The sequence below is a fragment of the Scyliorhinus torazame genome, chromosome 4 (assembly GCF_047496885.1).
Source record: "Scyliorhinus torazame isolate Kashiwa2021f chromosome 4, sScyTor2.1, whole genome shotgun sequence".
Taxonomy (NCBI): Eukaryota; Metazoa; Chordata; class Chondrichthyes; order Carcharhiniformes; family Scyliorhinidae; genus Scyliorhinus; species Scyliorhinus torazame.
In genome coordinates, this window is record NC_092710.1 from 54,507,218 (window position 1) to 54,523,432 (window position 16,215).

At 47.3% G+C, this 16,215-nt stretch overlaps 1 protein-coding gene and 1 long non-coding RNA gene across 2 annotated transcripts in view; one reads left to right on the top strand and one right to left on the bottom strand.

The window, feature by feature from the left end:
• LOC140410220 (uncharacterized) overlaps nucleotides 1–8,557 on the bottom strand; it is a 32,811-nt gene extending 24,254 nt beyond the window's left edge. Inside the window, exon 1 of the long non-coding RNA XR_011940576.1 lies at nucleotides 8,484–8,557. This is a non-coding gene — a long non-coding RNA (uncharacterized lncRNA). The remainder of the gene's footprint in view (nucleotides 1–8,483) is intronic.
• A 6,252-nt stretch (nucleotides 8,558–14,809) lies between these two features.
• LOC140411353 (probable G-protein coupled receptor 139) lies at nucleotides 14,810–15,923 on the top strand. The gene is made up of 2 exons (XM_072500474.1): nucleotides 14,810–14,879; nucleotides 15,004–15,923. The coding sequence occupies exons 1-2, from the start codon at nucleotides 14,810–14,812 to the stop codon at nucleotides 15,921–15,923; spliced, it is 990 nt and encodes a 329-aa protein (XP_072356575.1).
• The last annotated feature ends 292 nt before the right edge of the window (nucleotides 15,924–16,215 follow it).

The following is a 16,215-nucleotide window of genomic DNA, read 5'->3' on the forward strand; positions in this document are numbered from 1 at the left end:
GTTTGGAACAGCGTAGGGCGGTATTGCAGACACATCATTACCACGAGTAAATAACTTCCTGTCCTCCATTATCCAAACTTGGAGGTGAGCAATTCCTAATACAATTAGGCTTAGAGAGGGAGATTGTGGCCGGGGATAAGATGTGTGTTACCGTCGCCACATCAGGAAACGACAGGGAATGAACCACCAGCTGTATAACTGGAGCTGCCTAAATACCCCCTTGTGTGAGAAATGTCCATATTTTCATTTCCAGTTAATTCAAATGATAGCAATATAATAGTATAATCGACCAGGAATCAAACCCTCACTGTGCATTAAAATAAAATTTAATGTTTGGTCAAATTATCATTGTGATGTGATGCGTGGTGTCACGGAAGAAATGACTTGAAATGAATTATTGAGTTGTCTGCCATGAGTTAGCAGTGCGCACCTGTAAATAATCTGTTCGGATCGAGAGAGGTGTGGAAGAGTATTGAGGGGAAAAAAACAATTCATCAAGATAGCTACAAGACGAGGTTTAGCGCTGGTCTCACAGGTACATGCAAAAACAGAGTTGCCTCTGCGATTATAGCAGAAATTGTATCAATAGTCTCACCAAAGTGGCCATCGCTAGTCATACAGTGCTGTGAATGGGAGTCCAAATGAATGAAATCAGTTATTCGAGAGGAGGAGCATTGTCACCTCTGGTGGACATACAGCATATCTGAGTTACAGGCCAAATTTAATGTATGTGTATGTTCACTCCTGGTAATTTGGGAGTACGTTCACATCCCTACTCAACTCTTCCAACTTCTTCCAACGGGCAGCAGATACAGAAGTCTGAGAACACGCATGAACAGATTCAAAAACAGCTTCTTCCCCGCTGTTACCAGACTCCTAAATGACCCTCTTATGGACTGACCTGATTAATACTACACCCCTGTATGCATCACTGGATGCCGGTGTTTATGTAGTTACATTGTGTACCTTCTGTTTCCCTATTATACATTTTCTTTTTATTTCCTTTTCTTTTCATGTACTTAATGTTTCGAGCTGCACGCATAAAAATACTTTTCACTGCACCTCGGTACACGTGTCAATAAACAAATCCAAATCCACCCTTGCAATGGCTGCACCTCGCACCGGAGGGACATGTCCACCAAGGCGCATTGGATTAACTCACCTTTTGCCCAGGTGTCGCAGTCACACTAGTACTGAAGGAACAGCCTCCTCCAACGCTGCCGTTCCACAGTCATCACAACGATTTCTGCGCTGCTTATCTGAAGGAGTCGAGACGTTAGAACGGATTCAAGTATTGGGGCAGAACGACTCGTAACTGGGAGACAACCTCTCCCAGTTCTGTGGGAATAGGGTCAGTGCCGGTGTTGTGACACTTCGCTTCAGACTTGTAGTTAATGCTTTCTTTGTGTTTTTCTTCAAAAATGTTCGAATTTCAATGCCAACCTTTTCTTTTAAACTGGCGCATCAGACAAACAGCAACAAAAACAGACTCCCCCGAGTTTGTCTGTTGAGCCAGATTTTATGGGCAACGGGTAATATCCCGGCCTCTGAAACTCTGGGTCTCAATCCCAGTTCATGACCTGATGGCCATGGAACCTGGCGTTCATCACTCTGACAAACAGGTGGCTTCTCACTCCGTGAGTCTTTCGAATGCACTCCAAAGGTGGTAAGAGTAGCACAGCTTCCAGGTCAGCCATTTGATGGAAAAGAGTTGAACTCTCAACCATCACTGGCCAAATCTCCAGACGGGCAGCACGGTAGCATGGTGGTGAGCACAATTGCTTCACAGCTCCAGGGTCCCAGGTTCGATTCCCGGCTTGGGTCACTGTCTATGCGGAGTCTGCACATCCTCCCCGTGTGTGCGTGGGTTTCCTCCGGGTGCTCCGGTTTCCTCCCACAGTCCCAGGATGTGCCGGTTAGGTGGATTGGCCATGATAAATTACCCTTAGTGTCCAAAATTGCCCTTCGTGTTAGGTGGGGTTACTGGGTTATGGGGATAGGGTGGAGGTGTTGACCTTGGGTAGGGTGCTCTTTCCAAGAGCCGGTGCAGACTCGATGGGCCGAATGGCCTCCTTCTGCACTGTAAATTCGATGATTCTAAAACATTCACGTAATTTGCCACAGCAACTGAGCCTTCCTGAATAGTCCGTGTCACATATTTGTTAAATGACTGTAACTAATGTTAATTATGACTTAATCTGATTGACTCCCTGGAGGAGTGATGTGTGTATAAGTGCCTTATCCACCCGCCACTCTTTCAACACGTACAGAATTTAGCCATTCTTGAGGGAAATGGGACGACCGACGATTCTTCTGGTGAAAGAGTTGTACTATCCAATTCTCGCCTCCTTTGGTGTCCCGGGTAAGACATTGTAATCTCCTTAATGTTCATCAAAGTTACCTTGTGTCTCCGTCGTACTGCCTCGTGGATAAAGCAGCATGTTTCTCCTGTGGCACGTTACAGAGTTGGTAGTTTTTGAAGTAAAAGCTTTGTGTGCACACTTTACTCGTTTCCTTTGATCCGATAATTTTACTGATGTTTAAACGTTCTTTGAATATCCAGTGCAAGGGTTTTAAAGTGTTATCTGATCGCCTTGTCACCCTGTTCAGTGTGCGCACTTCAACCGCTCGTACAAATGTGAGCAGGTTTCCCTGATGATGGCTTCAATGTTATTCCTGTTGTTTTACATTGACAGTTCAACAGGGAAATCAGGAATGGAGTAACATGTGCTCATATCTCCACATATACTTCAATCGGACACCGCAACAATATATATTCTCTTCCTTACAGCCAACCTGCTGACAATTGTGGTTCTCTACCGAGGAAACTGCGGCCTTTCCACATGCATCACGGTCTATATGGTGGCCATGGCAACAGCAGATCTACTGGTCATGATCATCAATGTAACAATATATCACATTTTCAGCAATCGCTTTCCGCTTTCATTCCTCTCTCACACTCCCGTCTGCAAGCTCCTTATTTACATCACTGTTGTCACCATCGACTTGTCTGTTTGGTTCACCGTCTCCTTCACATTCGACCGTTTTGTCGCCCTCTGCTGGCCGAGGTTTAACATACGATATTGCACCCAGAGAACTGCGACAACAGTTATAACAGCGTTCTTTGTATTGAACCTTTTCAAGGATATTCTCTTCCTGTTTGCATATCAAACTGAGCAAATAATTAACAATGTGCATTGGGGCTGCCGAGCAAATGTGGCGTTTTATTCCTCACCTCTGGGCACAGTGTTCTCCTGGTTTCACAGCGCTTGGGTTGTCTGGATTCCTTTTATTCTCATTACTTCTTCAAATGTTTTAACCGTCCGAAGTATTTTAATGGCCAATCGAGCCCGGAGGAAACTGAAAGGTCGCAAAGGAGAGGCTCACACCGACACGGAGATGGGGAGCCGAAGGAAATCCATTATTTTACTCTTTTCTATATCAGGCCTGTTCATACTGCTGTGGCTGACAGCTGCCCTGAGCTTTGTAACTACCAGACTGACAAACACCGCTTATTACCGAGGCGACCGCACAGCCCCTGGCTATATCGCCACTGAAACCGGAGCTTTCCTCAAGCTGTTGAGCTGTTTACAAAATCCGTGCATTTATGCAGCGACCCAGAGGAAGTTTCGAGAAGAGCTGAAGAATGTCGTGAAATCTCCCTGGATACTAATCCAGAGATTATGCAAGAAATTAGGATAAAATGTGTCCTGCCATTGTGGAATTGCACTTCTTGTGTAAATGTGAGCTACACCAGTATGAATTGTGCAGAAAACACAATGAAAGCACTTTAAATGCGGATCAGTGATAACAACGTGACAACCCCACAGAGGCTGCAGAAATATGGACACCAAAGAGATCCGCCTTCAGCCGCACAAACTGCGATCACCGTCACTTTAACAATCAGCCACAATATATATTGGTGATGCCAGCCCAAAGGAATGAAATGTCATTTGATTGCCAACGTGGTGTCTTTCCTGAAACTTTGCTCTCATCCCTGTCGGTGACAGTTTCATTATTGAACAAAATCCTTATTGGCAACTCTGGTCACTTCATAATCTTTCGAACAGAGGAAACAATCAGAATTCGTTCGAATGAAGTGACATTTTACTATGTATGTCCCATTCACTGACCTATAATCTCCATTGTAATGAAGTGGAGCTGCCGGCGTTGGACTGGGGTGGGCACAGTAAGAAGTCTTGCACCAGGTTAAAGTCCAACAGGTTTGTTTCGAATCACTAGCTTTCGGAGAGCAGCTGCTGACTCACCTGATGAAGGAGCTACGCTCCGAAAGCTAGTGATTCCAAACAAATCTGTTAGACTTTAATCTAGTGTTGTGAGACTTCTCCATTGTAATATCATTGATGTATCAAACCAATCGGTAGGCCACTATCTGCTCTTGCTCTGTGCTGTCCATAGGAGTGGCTTGGGTAACATTATTGACATTCAGTTTCAAAACGTCTCCCAAACCAATTGGCAAAGGAATGAAGAAACGGATGTATTTTCATAAATATATTAACTATTAATATTCACGCAATGTACTGATAAAAAATAAAACATTGTCAGAAATTCAGTAATAATATTTTGCAGGTGGTGCAATTTTGTGAGAACTAAGCTGAACACAGAAGGTTAAGAGGGGAGGTGAAAGAGCAAATCTGAGGAGCGAGGATTGGTCATATGAAAGGACTGGCAACCAACAGAAAGGGGAATCCCAAAGCCTTCTATAGGCAATCAATAGTACAGGGGCTGGAGGGGAGGGGAGGAGGGCTGATTGGGGACCAAAAAGGAAATGTACATATAGAGGTATGGAACATGGATGAGGTATTGAATAATAAAAATCTTTATTGTCACAAGTAGGCTTACATTAACACTTCAAATAAGTTACAGTGAAAAAGCCCTAGTCGCTACATTCTGCCACCTGTTTGGGTGCACAGAATTACTATGTTGCCTCTTTCTTTGCCAATGAGATACATTCTACAGAGGCCATGGTGACAGAGGAGGATAACCAGTTGGTGATTAAAGTTGCCAATGCACTGGAGGTGGATGACTTGGACATTGGAGGAAGTGAGATTAAGAATTATATGGGCACAGGCGAGAATAGTTCAGTGCTCCAGACTGGGGGGCGGGGGGGGGGGGGGGGTCTCGAGAGGAGTGTAGATTTTTTATATAAATACCCTTGTTTTAAAAAAGTCTAAACGATTCGCAGATACATTAAATTTATCTTTGGTGGTCAGGAAGGTTTTAGATAAAAATATATTCGGGATAGAATTAATAGTAACAAGCAAAATTGCAGTTGGATCAGGAAGTGCCAATATGGATTTCTTAAGGTCAATTCGTGCTCACTGAACTTGCTGTAGTTTTGAAGGCGGACCAGAAAGGGTGGGTGAGGTTAATGCTGTTGATGTGGTGTGCACAAACTTACAAAAGGCTTTCAGTGCAATGCAACACAACAGATCTCTGAGGAAAAAGTCACAGTTAATTCAATCCACGGGACTGGAGCGACGTGGATACCAAACTGGCTGAATAACAAGAAGCAGCGAGTAACGGTCAGTGGAAGAAAGTTTGTAGTGGTGTTCCACAAGTGCCGGTTACTTTTCCTGATATATATTAATGATAGGCATATTGGTGTTCCGGGACAATTTCAAAGTTTGTTGATGATACGAATTGGAATCTGTGAACAGGACAGTGCAGAACTTCAAAAGGATTTGATGGAATGGGCCGATAGGTGGAAATGAAGTTCAGGATGGAGAGAGTGAAGTGATTCAGTTTGGTAGGAAGACCATGGAAAGGCAATAGAAAACAAGGAGCACAACTCTAAATGGTGTGCAGGAGCAGAGAGACCGGGGTGAATCTGTGCATATATTAGTGAAGGCGTCAGGACTCGTGGGGAGAATAATTAATAAAGCAGACAGTATGCTTAACTTTATTGATAGCGGCACACGAACAAGGAGTTTAAACTAAGCTGTTATAAGACATAAACTAGTTAGACCTCGGCTGCTGTAGTGTGTACCGGTCACAGAGTCACACTATAGGAAGAATGTGAATACTTTGGAGAGACTGCAGAAGAGATTTACAAGAATGGCTCCAGGAATGAGGAAGTACAGTTGTGAGGATATATTAGAAAAGTTAAAAATGTTCTCCGTGGAGGAACAGTTTGACAGGAGATTTGACAGAGATGTTGAATGAATTTAGGCGGCTGGACAGAGTAGAAACTGGCCCATGCCTCAACCCATCATAGTTACCTTCATTGAGGTTCAGGACCCGGGTCTCAGAATCAACTACCTCACTATTCACCTTGATTTGAAAATAATTCTATCTTATTATGGTCACTCATCCCCAAAGGTTCTCTCACAATTAGATTGCCACCTAATCCTTTCTCATTGCACAATACCAAAATGGCCTGTTCCCTTGTGGTTCCTCAACACATTGGTCCAGAAATCCATCCCGGACACACTCCAGAAGTTCCTCCTCTATTGTACTGTGACTAATTTGTCTCACCCAATCAATATTCAGATTGAAGTCACCCATAATCATAGATGTTCCTTTATCACATGCATCTCTGATTTCCTGTCTAATGCTATTCCTAACTTTACCACTGTGGTTCTGGGGTTTGCCTACCACCCCTACAAATGTTCATTGCCTATTTATGTTTCTTAACTCGACCTAGAGACATTTCACATAATCTGCACTAATAGCTTTCCTCAATATTGTATCAATGTCCCCTTTAATCAACAATGAACCTCCACCACTTCTATTCTATCTGTCCTTTCTAAAGACTGAATAGCCCTCAATGTTTAGTTCCCATCCTTGGTCACCTTGGAGCCATGTCTCCGTAATCCCAATTATATCATACCCCTTTACATCTAGCTGCACAACTAATTTATTCATTTTATTTCAAATGCTCCACGTGTTCAGGTACAAAACCTTTCAACGTTCTTTGTCCCGTCCCTACTATTTTTAGTGTCATTATCTGACACAAGCCCTTGATTTCTCTGCCTGTCACTTTTCTTATTCTTCTTGCTGCCTTTTCCTCTTGTTCTTGCTAACCCCTGGTCTAAATCCTTACATACGGTCCCACCCCTCTGCATTATTAGATTAAAGCCTGCCCAAATGCTCTAGAAAGTTCCACCGCACGAGGACACCAATTACGATCCTGCCCAGGTGGAGCTGTCCAGTTTATAGAGGTCCCAACTCCCCCAGAACTGGTCCCAATGCCCCAGGAATATGAATCCCTCCCCCTCACACTATCTCTTCAGCCACGTATTCACCCGATTCATCCTATTATTTCTACTCTGACAGGTGGCACTGGTAGTAATCCTGAAATTACTATCTTTGAGGTCTGACATCGCAACTTGCTTCCTAATTCCCTACGTATGCTTTGAGAGCCGCATCACTTTTTTTCTTGCCTATGTTGTTGGTACCGTTGTGCACCACAGCCATTGGCTGTTCCGCCTCCCCCTCCAGAATGTCCTGTAACCGCTCAGAGACACACTGATCCGAGCACCCTCCTGGAGTCTCATTTGCGGCCACTGAAACACCTATCTATCCCCCTGACAATCGAATCTCCTATGTTAGAAGACATAAACTAGTTAGACCTCGGCTGCTGTCGTGTGTACCGGTCACAGAGTCACACTATAGGAAGAATGTGAATACTTTGGAGAGAGTGCAGAAGAGATTTACAAGAATGGCTCCAGGAATGAGGAAGTACAGTTGTGAGGATATATTGGAAAAGTTTAAAATGTTCTCCGTGGAGAATTGCTCCCTTCTGCAGCAGAACCAATGGTGGTGCAACAAATTTGCCTGTTGCAGCTTTCCTCTGGGAGGTCATTCCCCTCACCTGTATCCAAAACGGTGTACCTGTTTTGCAGGTGAATGGCCACAGAAGATTCGTGAACTGCTTGTATAGCTCTCTTGCACTGCCTGGTGGTCACCCCATCCCTTCCTGCCTGCAGGGTCTGAGCCTGCGGTCTGACCACCTCTCTGTATGTATTATCCAAGACACACACCACCTCGCGGATGTTACCCCAGTTCTCCTGCCACGGGTTGTAGCTGGAGGTGCTTACTGAACACATGCTGGACCTTCGCACTGGAAAGGTCCCCGGTCTCCCACATGGAGCAAGAGGAGCAAAAAGAAGCTTTGGATTCTCCTGCCATTACTTACCTTTTGGAAGGTGCTTGATATTAGATTATATACAATTATCTATGGCCCTTCTTTCCTTGTCCTCGTCACTACCAATTATCGCCCTGACAGATTATAAACCATAAAACATTTTTTCAAACTACAAGTGATGAAAGATGTAAATACTTATCCACCTTACCCACTACTTACCCACTAGCTCTCTCCCTTGTAACCTTAGCTGAGCAACGCAATATCACTCTCTGAAGGTTCAAAAGTTACAAAGCAAGGAAGAAAAGAAAAAGCACCTCTTCCTGCTCCGCACTGAATTCCCACTCTACTTCAAGTTCCCAAGTGTAACACTCACTCAGTCTGTGCCTCATTCCAGATGTGGCCTCTCCCACTGCTCGTACGCAAAGCGCACTCGCAAGCCCGGTGCTCTCTGCCTGTAGAATATATAAGATGCATTTCAACAACTGGCGACACCCCATTCAGCAACATCTTCCAAACAGACGATCACTATCGAAGGGCAAAGACAGGCATCACATTGGAAAATCAACACCTGTAATTGGTAAGGAACCAGAAGGGAGATGAGATTTTCCAAACTGAGTGGAAGGAACAATGAAAAGAGTGAGGCCACAAGTTAAACCCCTCCACACACCCCTGCCCCTAAGCTGTCTGCTCTGATTAATGATTTCACATTTTGGAAGGAAGTTATCAGTAGAGAAGTACTTTGATCATTGCTGCTCTAGTCGAGAACCAGGGAGCAAGTATCTGACTATCAGAGTGGGATGTTCAGGAGCTAAGGATTATGTTGGAAAGTCCGGCTTTTAGCTGGTTGCTCCTTTGTTTGGTTCATCAGTCTTTTATTTTCACTGTTTTACATTTGCTGGCCACTCACAATATTCACATTCATAGAGACCCGGAGCCCTGGGTCGTGTTGCTGTGAAAACACCTCACTGACTGAAATCGCAGCCACTGTCACACCAACCTGTCTGTGGTAAACCACTGAATTGTATTGTACTGTTCCATGCCTGGGCTTGTCCCTGCTGGGTCTGAACTGAGGCAGCGGCGGAGACTAGCCACCTTTATACCGAGCCCGAGGGGAGGCGGGGCCAGCAGGCAGTAGTTTACCACATTACATACAATACAGTGGCAGTTTACCACAATACACACATTATATACCACAGTGGTTCGGACCCAGCAGGGACAAGCCCAGGCATGTAACAGTACAACAGTACAATACAATACAGTGGTTTACCACATTCACCCCCTGTTAAAAAAAGAGTCCAGCGGGGGTGAAGTGGACATAAAGATCAAGTCTGTCGGGGGCCTTGACCTTCCGCTGTGATCGCCTCAGTCCTGGCTGTGGTGTGGGCATCGGTGTCGACACCTGCACGTCCAAGAGCGTGTCGTCCTCTTCTTCACCCAGTCGGTGGAGGGGGGGGGGTGTATGGGCGGGGGGGGTGGTGATGGCCGCCGGTGGGCCTGCGGGTGCCAGACCTTGAAGTAGCCGGGTAGTGGCGGAGGGAGACGATGTAGGATCAGGGTGGTGGTGATGGTCGCTGGGGAACCTGCAGGTTGGCAAATCCCAGAGGGAGACTGTGTCCAGCCGCCCGTCCTGATGTGCCACGTAGGCATATTGTGGATTGGCATGGAGGAGCATGACCTTCTCAACGAGGGGATCTGATTTATGGCTCCTCGCATGCCTCCGGAGGCGGACAGGCCCTGGGACTGTCAGCCGGGACGGGAGCGAGACCCCGGAGGTGGACTTCCTGGGGAAGGCAAACATACGCTCGTGAGGGGTCTCGTTGGTGGCAGTACACAGGAGCGACCGGATGGAGAGGAGCGCATTGGAGAGGACCTCCTGCTAGTGGCAGACTGGGAGACTTCTAGGCCGTAGGGCCAGGATGACGGCCTTCCAGACCGTTGCGTTCTCCCTCTCCACCTGTCCATTGCCCCGGGGGTTGTAGCTGGTCGTCCTGCTGGAGGCGATGCCCTTGCTGAGCAGGAACTGCCGCAACTCGTCGCTCATGAAGGAGGAACCCCGATCGCGATGGATGTAGGTGGGGAACCCGAACAAGGTGAAAAGACTGTGCAGGGCCTTGATGACGGTGGCAGAGGTCATGTCAGGGCATGGGATGGCAAAGGGGAATCTTGAGTATTCGTCAAGAATGTTGAGGAAGTACACGTTACGATCAGTGGAGGGGAGGGGCCCTTTGAAATCGATGCTGAGGTGCTCATTGGGCGAGAGGCCTTTACCAGATGCGCTCTGTCTGGCCGATAGAAGTGCGGACAGCAGACCACCACGATGCGGGTGGCCCTCCTGGCCTCGTACTTGAGGGCCCCTCCAGAGTGGTCCAGGCACCTGAAGCGCATCTTCAGGACCCCGAAGCACCTCGAAACCACACCCATGGTCGCTGTATGGGCATTATTGTAGCGGGTCTCCGCTACAATGATGCCATACAGCGACCTCTGTGGCCTCCATATAGGCGTCATCAGCCACGGCCGCAACGGGTAGCCCCTGTTGCCCAGCAACCAGCCCCGCAGCCGGGGGGGGGGGTCCCTCAAACAGGTCGGGGATCACCGAGTGCTCCAAAATGAAAGAGTCATGTACGCTGTGCCTGGGTATCGTGCGCAAACGTGCATGATCCGCATCTGATGGTCACAGACCACCTGAATGTTCATCGAATGGTAGCCCTTCCTGCTGGTGAACAGCGGCCTGGTATCCGCAAGTGGCCCGTAGGGCGACGTGCACCCCATCGATGACCCCCTGGACCCGTGGTATCCGGAGATAGCAGAGAACCCTGCTGCCCGGGCATCCTGGTGGGCGCAGTCCACAGGGAACCGCTCCGCCTGGGCATATAGGGTGTCGGTGATGGCACGGATGTATATGTGCGCCGATGCCTGTAAGATGCCAGACAGGTCCCCACACAGCAACTGGAATGACCCTGTCGCATTGAAATTCTGTGCGGCCGTCACCTTGACGGCCAGCGGGAGTGGGTGTCCTCCCCCATACCCATGCGGTGCCAGGTGTGCCATCATCTGGCCGATGTGTCGCACTGTTTCCCTGCCCAACCGCAGTCTCCTTCTGCATGCCCGGTCCGGAAGGTGGCAGTACACGCGTGGCCTCATCCGCTGCCTCCTCCTCCTCGGCTTGTTGGGCAGCCAGCCCTCCATCCTGAGCGGCTGCCACCTTCCCTTCTGCGGCTGCTCCTCTGCTGCAGCCTCCGCCTCCTCTCTGTGCGGCCCCCAATCATGCTTCCACAGGGCTGCATGGAGGGCAGCGGCCTTCGCCGCAGTGGCCACATCACAGGCTGGTGTCCGAAAGCCATTATTTCCTGCAGGGGGTGAAAGGAAAACATGTTAGCATGGCGCATACACCCGTGCCCAACCAGATGCCATGGGCTACATGGTGGCCCCGGTTGGCAACGCGTGACCCACCCACGCATGTTCCCCAACCCACCCCTGCACCCGGGCCCCGCCGGTGCCCCCGGTCCTGGCACCCGTCCCTGCTGCCAGGGGCACCGTTGGATGGCACTGCCCTCACTGGGGGCTGCCATCGGTGTGGCCCCGGGTGGTTCCCCCGGTGGGTGGCTGCCGGTTGGGTGGGGTGGTCGGGAGGGGGGCCCATCCATACACCCATTGTAACTGCGAGCACCCAGGGGCCGGGGTGGGTGGCCAGCAAGATGGCCGCCGTAATGGCGGCCTGTGCCTGGGCACCGCCCATGTCCAGTTGGGGGGGGGCTCCCTGGCAGGCTCGATTTCGACGTCGGAAGCTATTCTCCGCCCGATTGCGTTTCCCGAATTCAGCGTCAGCAAATGGAGAATCCAGCCCCATATCTTACTTGGAGGACATTTTTCAGGTTATGGTATTCCTCTGAACCTGTTGCACTTGTCATTTTTGGTGTCAGACAGGACAGTTTGGAAGGTGTTATCAATGGGATCTTGCCGAGAGGCTGTCGTACATTCCATACCTGGGACACATTGCTACCTTTTTGTGCTGGTTGTGGCAGGATTAAATGCTTAATGTACCCAACCGGTTCCTCATCAGGAGATTTCTTTTTCCTGGTTGATGTTGAGCTTCTTGTGTGCTGTTGGAGTTGGACTCCTCCAGGCAAGTGGGGATTATTCCATCTCGCAACTGGTTTGCACCTTGTAAATGGAGTGAGTACAAGACTTGGGTAGATGGGAAATAAATTATTCACCTCACAGTTGGGCTGTCTTTCTGCCCAGACAATATTCAGAGTTGGTCCAGTTATGTTTGTGTTCAATCGCAACCACGGTGGATGTTGATTGTGGAGAATTCCGTGCACTAAATTGCAAGGGCAGGTGGGTATATTTACCCTTGCTCAAATGGTCATGGCGGGCATGTTCAGCAATTGTCATTGACAATCACCACTTCTGAATTTATATTGGAATAAGACAACTTATTAAATATCTGAAGATGTTTGCACAGGGAAGCTGACCTCTGGACCTTTTATTTCTTTATTCATTCATCGGCATCCCGGCATTTGTTGCCCATCCCGGAGGCACTTTAGAGTCAACCACATTGCTGTGGGTTTGGAGTCACATTTAGGCCAGGCCAGGTAGAATGGCAGGTTTTCTTCCCGAAAGGACATTAGTGAACCAGATGGGTTTTTAAGGCAATCGACAATGGTTTCATGGTCATCATTTCAGGTTTTTTATTTATTGAATTCAAATTACACCAACTGCCCGGGTGGGATTCAAACCCAGATCCCCAGAGCATTATCGTGGGTCTCTGCATTACTAGACCAGTGACAATACCACTGTGCCCCTGTCTCCTGCAACATCCTGTGGCTGAGATCATTGATGTGGAGATGCTGGCGTTGGACTGGGGTGGACACAATAAGACATCTTACAACACCAGGTTAAAGTCCCAACAGATTTATTTGGAATCACTAGCTTTTGAAGCGTAGCTCCTTTATCAGGTGAGTGAAGAGGTGGGTTACTCAAACACGGAATAGAAAGACAAAGCCAATGATGCAAGATGATAAGTTGAATGCGAGTCTTTGCAGGTAATTAAGTCTATACAGGTCCAGATAGTGCGACTGGAGAGAGGGAAAATCACAGGTTAAAGAGATGTGAATTGTCTCAAGCCAGGACAGTTGGTAGGATTTGCAAGCCCATGCCAGATGGTAGGGGGTTTACTGTAGTGAGACATGAATCCAAGGTCCCGGTTGAAGCCGCACTCATGAATGCGGATCTTGGCTATCAGTTTCTGCTCGGCGATTCTGCGTTGTCACGCGTCCTGAAGGCCGCCTTGGAGAACGCTTACCCGAAGATCAGAGGCCAAATGCCCTAGACTGCTGAAGTGTTCCCCGACTGGAAGGGAACATTCCTGCCTGGTGATTGTTGTGCGATGTCCGTTCATCCATTGTCGCAGCGTCTGCATGGTCTCGCCAATGTACCACGCTTCCGGACATCCTTTCCTGCAGCGGATGAGGTAGACAACGTTAGCCGAGTCACACAAGTATGTACCACATACCTGGTGGGTGGTGTTCTCACATGTAATGGTGGTATCCATTTGGATAATCTGGCACGTCTTGCAGAGGTTGCCATGGCAGGGCCGAGTGGTGTCGTGGTCGCTGTTCTCCTGAAGGCTGGGTAGTTTGCTGCAAACAATGGTCTGTTTGAGGTTCCGCGGTTGTTTGAAGGCAAGTAGTGGGAGTGTGGGGATGGCCTTGGCAAGGTGTTCATCTTCATCAATGGCGTATTGAAGACTCCGAAGAAGCTCACGTAGTTTCTCCGCTCTGGGGAAGTACTGGACGGCAAAAGGTACTCTGTCGGGTGTGTCCCGTGTTTGTCTTCTGAGAAGGTCAGTGCGGTTTTTTGCTGTGGCGTGTTGGAACTGTCGATTGATGAGTCAAGTGCCATCTCCCATTCTTACGATGCCGTCTTACAGCGTCTGTAGATGTCTGTTACGTTCCTCCTCGTCTAAGCAGATCCTATGCCTACGGAGGGCTTGTCCATAGGGGATGACTGCTTTAATGTGTTTCGGGTGGAAGCTGGAGAAGTGGAACATCGTGTGGTTATCCATGGACTTGATTGATTGATTGATATTTATTGCCACATGTACCAAAGTACAGTGAAAAGTATTTTCTGCGGCCAAAGGAGCGTACACAGTACGTACATAGTAGACAAATGAATAATCAACAGAGTACATTGACAATGGTACATCAACAAATAGTGATTGGTTACAGTGTGAAACATGGGCCAAACAAGAGCAGCATAGGGCGTCTTGCGGTAAAGCCAAGCGCTGAGGTGACCGTCCTTGATGAAGGAGCTATGCTCCGAAAGCTAATGATTCCAAATAAATCTGTTGGACTTTAACCTGGTGTTGTAAGACTTCTTACTGTGCCCACCCAGTCCAACGCCGGCATCTCCAAATCATTTCTACCTGTAAACATTGATTTAATTGCCTGCCTTTTTTGAACTCACTAATAAGGATGTTAGCATGTTCTCGTAACCTAGCACAACAAACGGAGAATTTCTTTTTAAAAATTTGCCAATGTCTGTTTGTTAAATCACTGTTAATAATGCTAATGAAGACTTTTCACCTGTTGGGTGCCTTGAGAATTGGTTTGTATATAAATATAGCATCTCTTCCAATGCTTTAGTCTGCGTCACTCCCAGTTTCAGCTTCGATATTATTAATCCACTTCTCAGAAGATGGGACAACCAGTTATTGTACTGATAAAAGAGATTTACTTCCCAGTTATCGCAACTATTGGTGTACCTGGTGAGTCATTGTAACTTATTTGCTTTTGATCAGTATTTCCTGTCTCCCTGTAATAGGGTAAAGTAGGTCTACATGTATGTCAATCAGTCGCTAGAACACGGTCTATCTTCTTTATTTCTTTCAGCGAACATGCTGACAATTGTGGTTCTTTGCCGAGGAAAGTGTGGCCTCTCCAAATGTATCTCCTTCTACATGTTGGCCATGGCAACAGCAGATCTACTCGTCATGATTATCAATGTAATGGTGAATCACATTTTCAGTTATAACTTTCCACTTTCATTTCTCTCCCACACTCCCGTGTGTAAGTCCATTCTGTACCTGGCTACTGTAGCACTTGAATTGTCCATTTGGTTCACTGTCTCCTTCACCATTGATCGGTTTGCAGTTATCTGCTGCCAGAAGTTTAAAGCAAAGTATTGCACCGAAAGAACTGTGGTTGTGGTCATAACAATATTCTCTGTCCTGGTCGTTTTGAAGAATGTCCCATTTTTCTTTGCTTACGAACCTCAGCAAATCATTGACAACATGCAGTGGGGTTGCAGGTCTGGTGTGGCATTTTTTTCCTCACCTATTGGTGCGACATTCTTCTGGTTTCACATCACCTGTAAGGTTTGCCTTCCTTTTACTTTAATTGTCTTATTTAATTCTTTGACAAGCAGACGTATTATAACGGCAAGCAGAACCCGAAAGAAACTCCGGTCTGACAAAGCTGAAGAAAAGTCTGATGCAGAGATCGAGAACCGGAGGAAATCCATCATCTTGCTCTTCACTGTGTCGGGCACCTTTTTACTGGTGTGGCTGACAGCTGTGGTTAGTTTTGTGACCACTGGATTGATAACTCTCCGTTCTTACCGAGGTGACCGTACAAACCCTGGCTATATCGCCAGCGAAAGTGGAAATATGTTGAAGTTTTTAAGTTCCTGTCTAAACCCGTGGATTTATGCAGCCACCCAGAGGAAATTCCGGGAAGATCTCAAGAAGGTGCTGAAATCTCCCTGCACACTGATTCTGCGGTGTATCAAAAAAATAAGCCAATCGACCTAGGGCCCCATTTGAAACATTATAATTAACTTTAATTATTATTCCATTAGGCTGGAACTCTCGCTCCTTACAGCTACATGGAATTGCTTATTTATTGTAAGGAATCACAGATACACATCTATATTTACCCCCCTTTATGGCAATCGACATCAGCATTGCATATGTCTTTCCACACTGTGTCGCCTGATAGCTCCAACTGAATAAATATATTACACTGTAAATGTTAGATGCAAACATCAGGAAGCAATAAGTAAATGGAACCTTTGATTAGCTGTAGCCCCCTGAGTTGGCCACT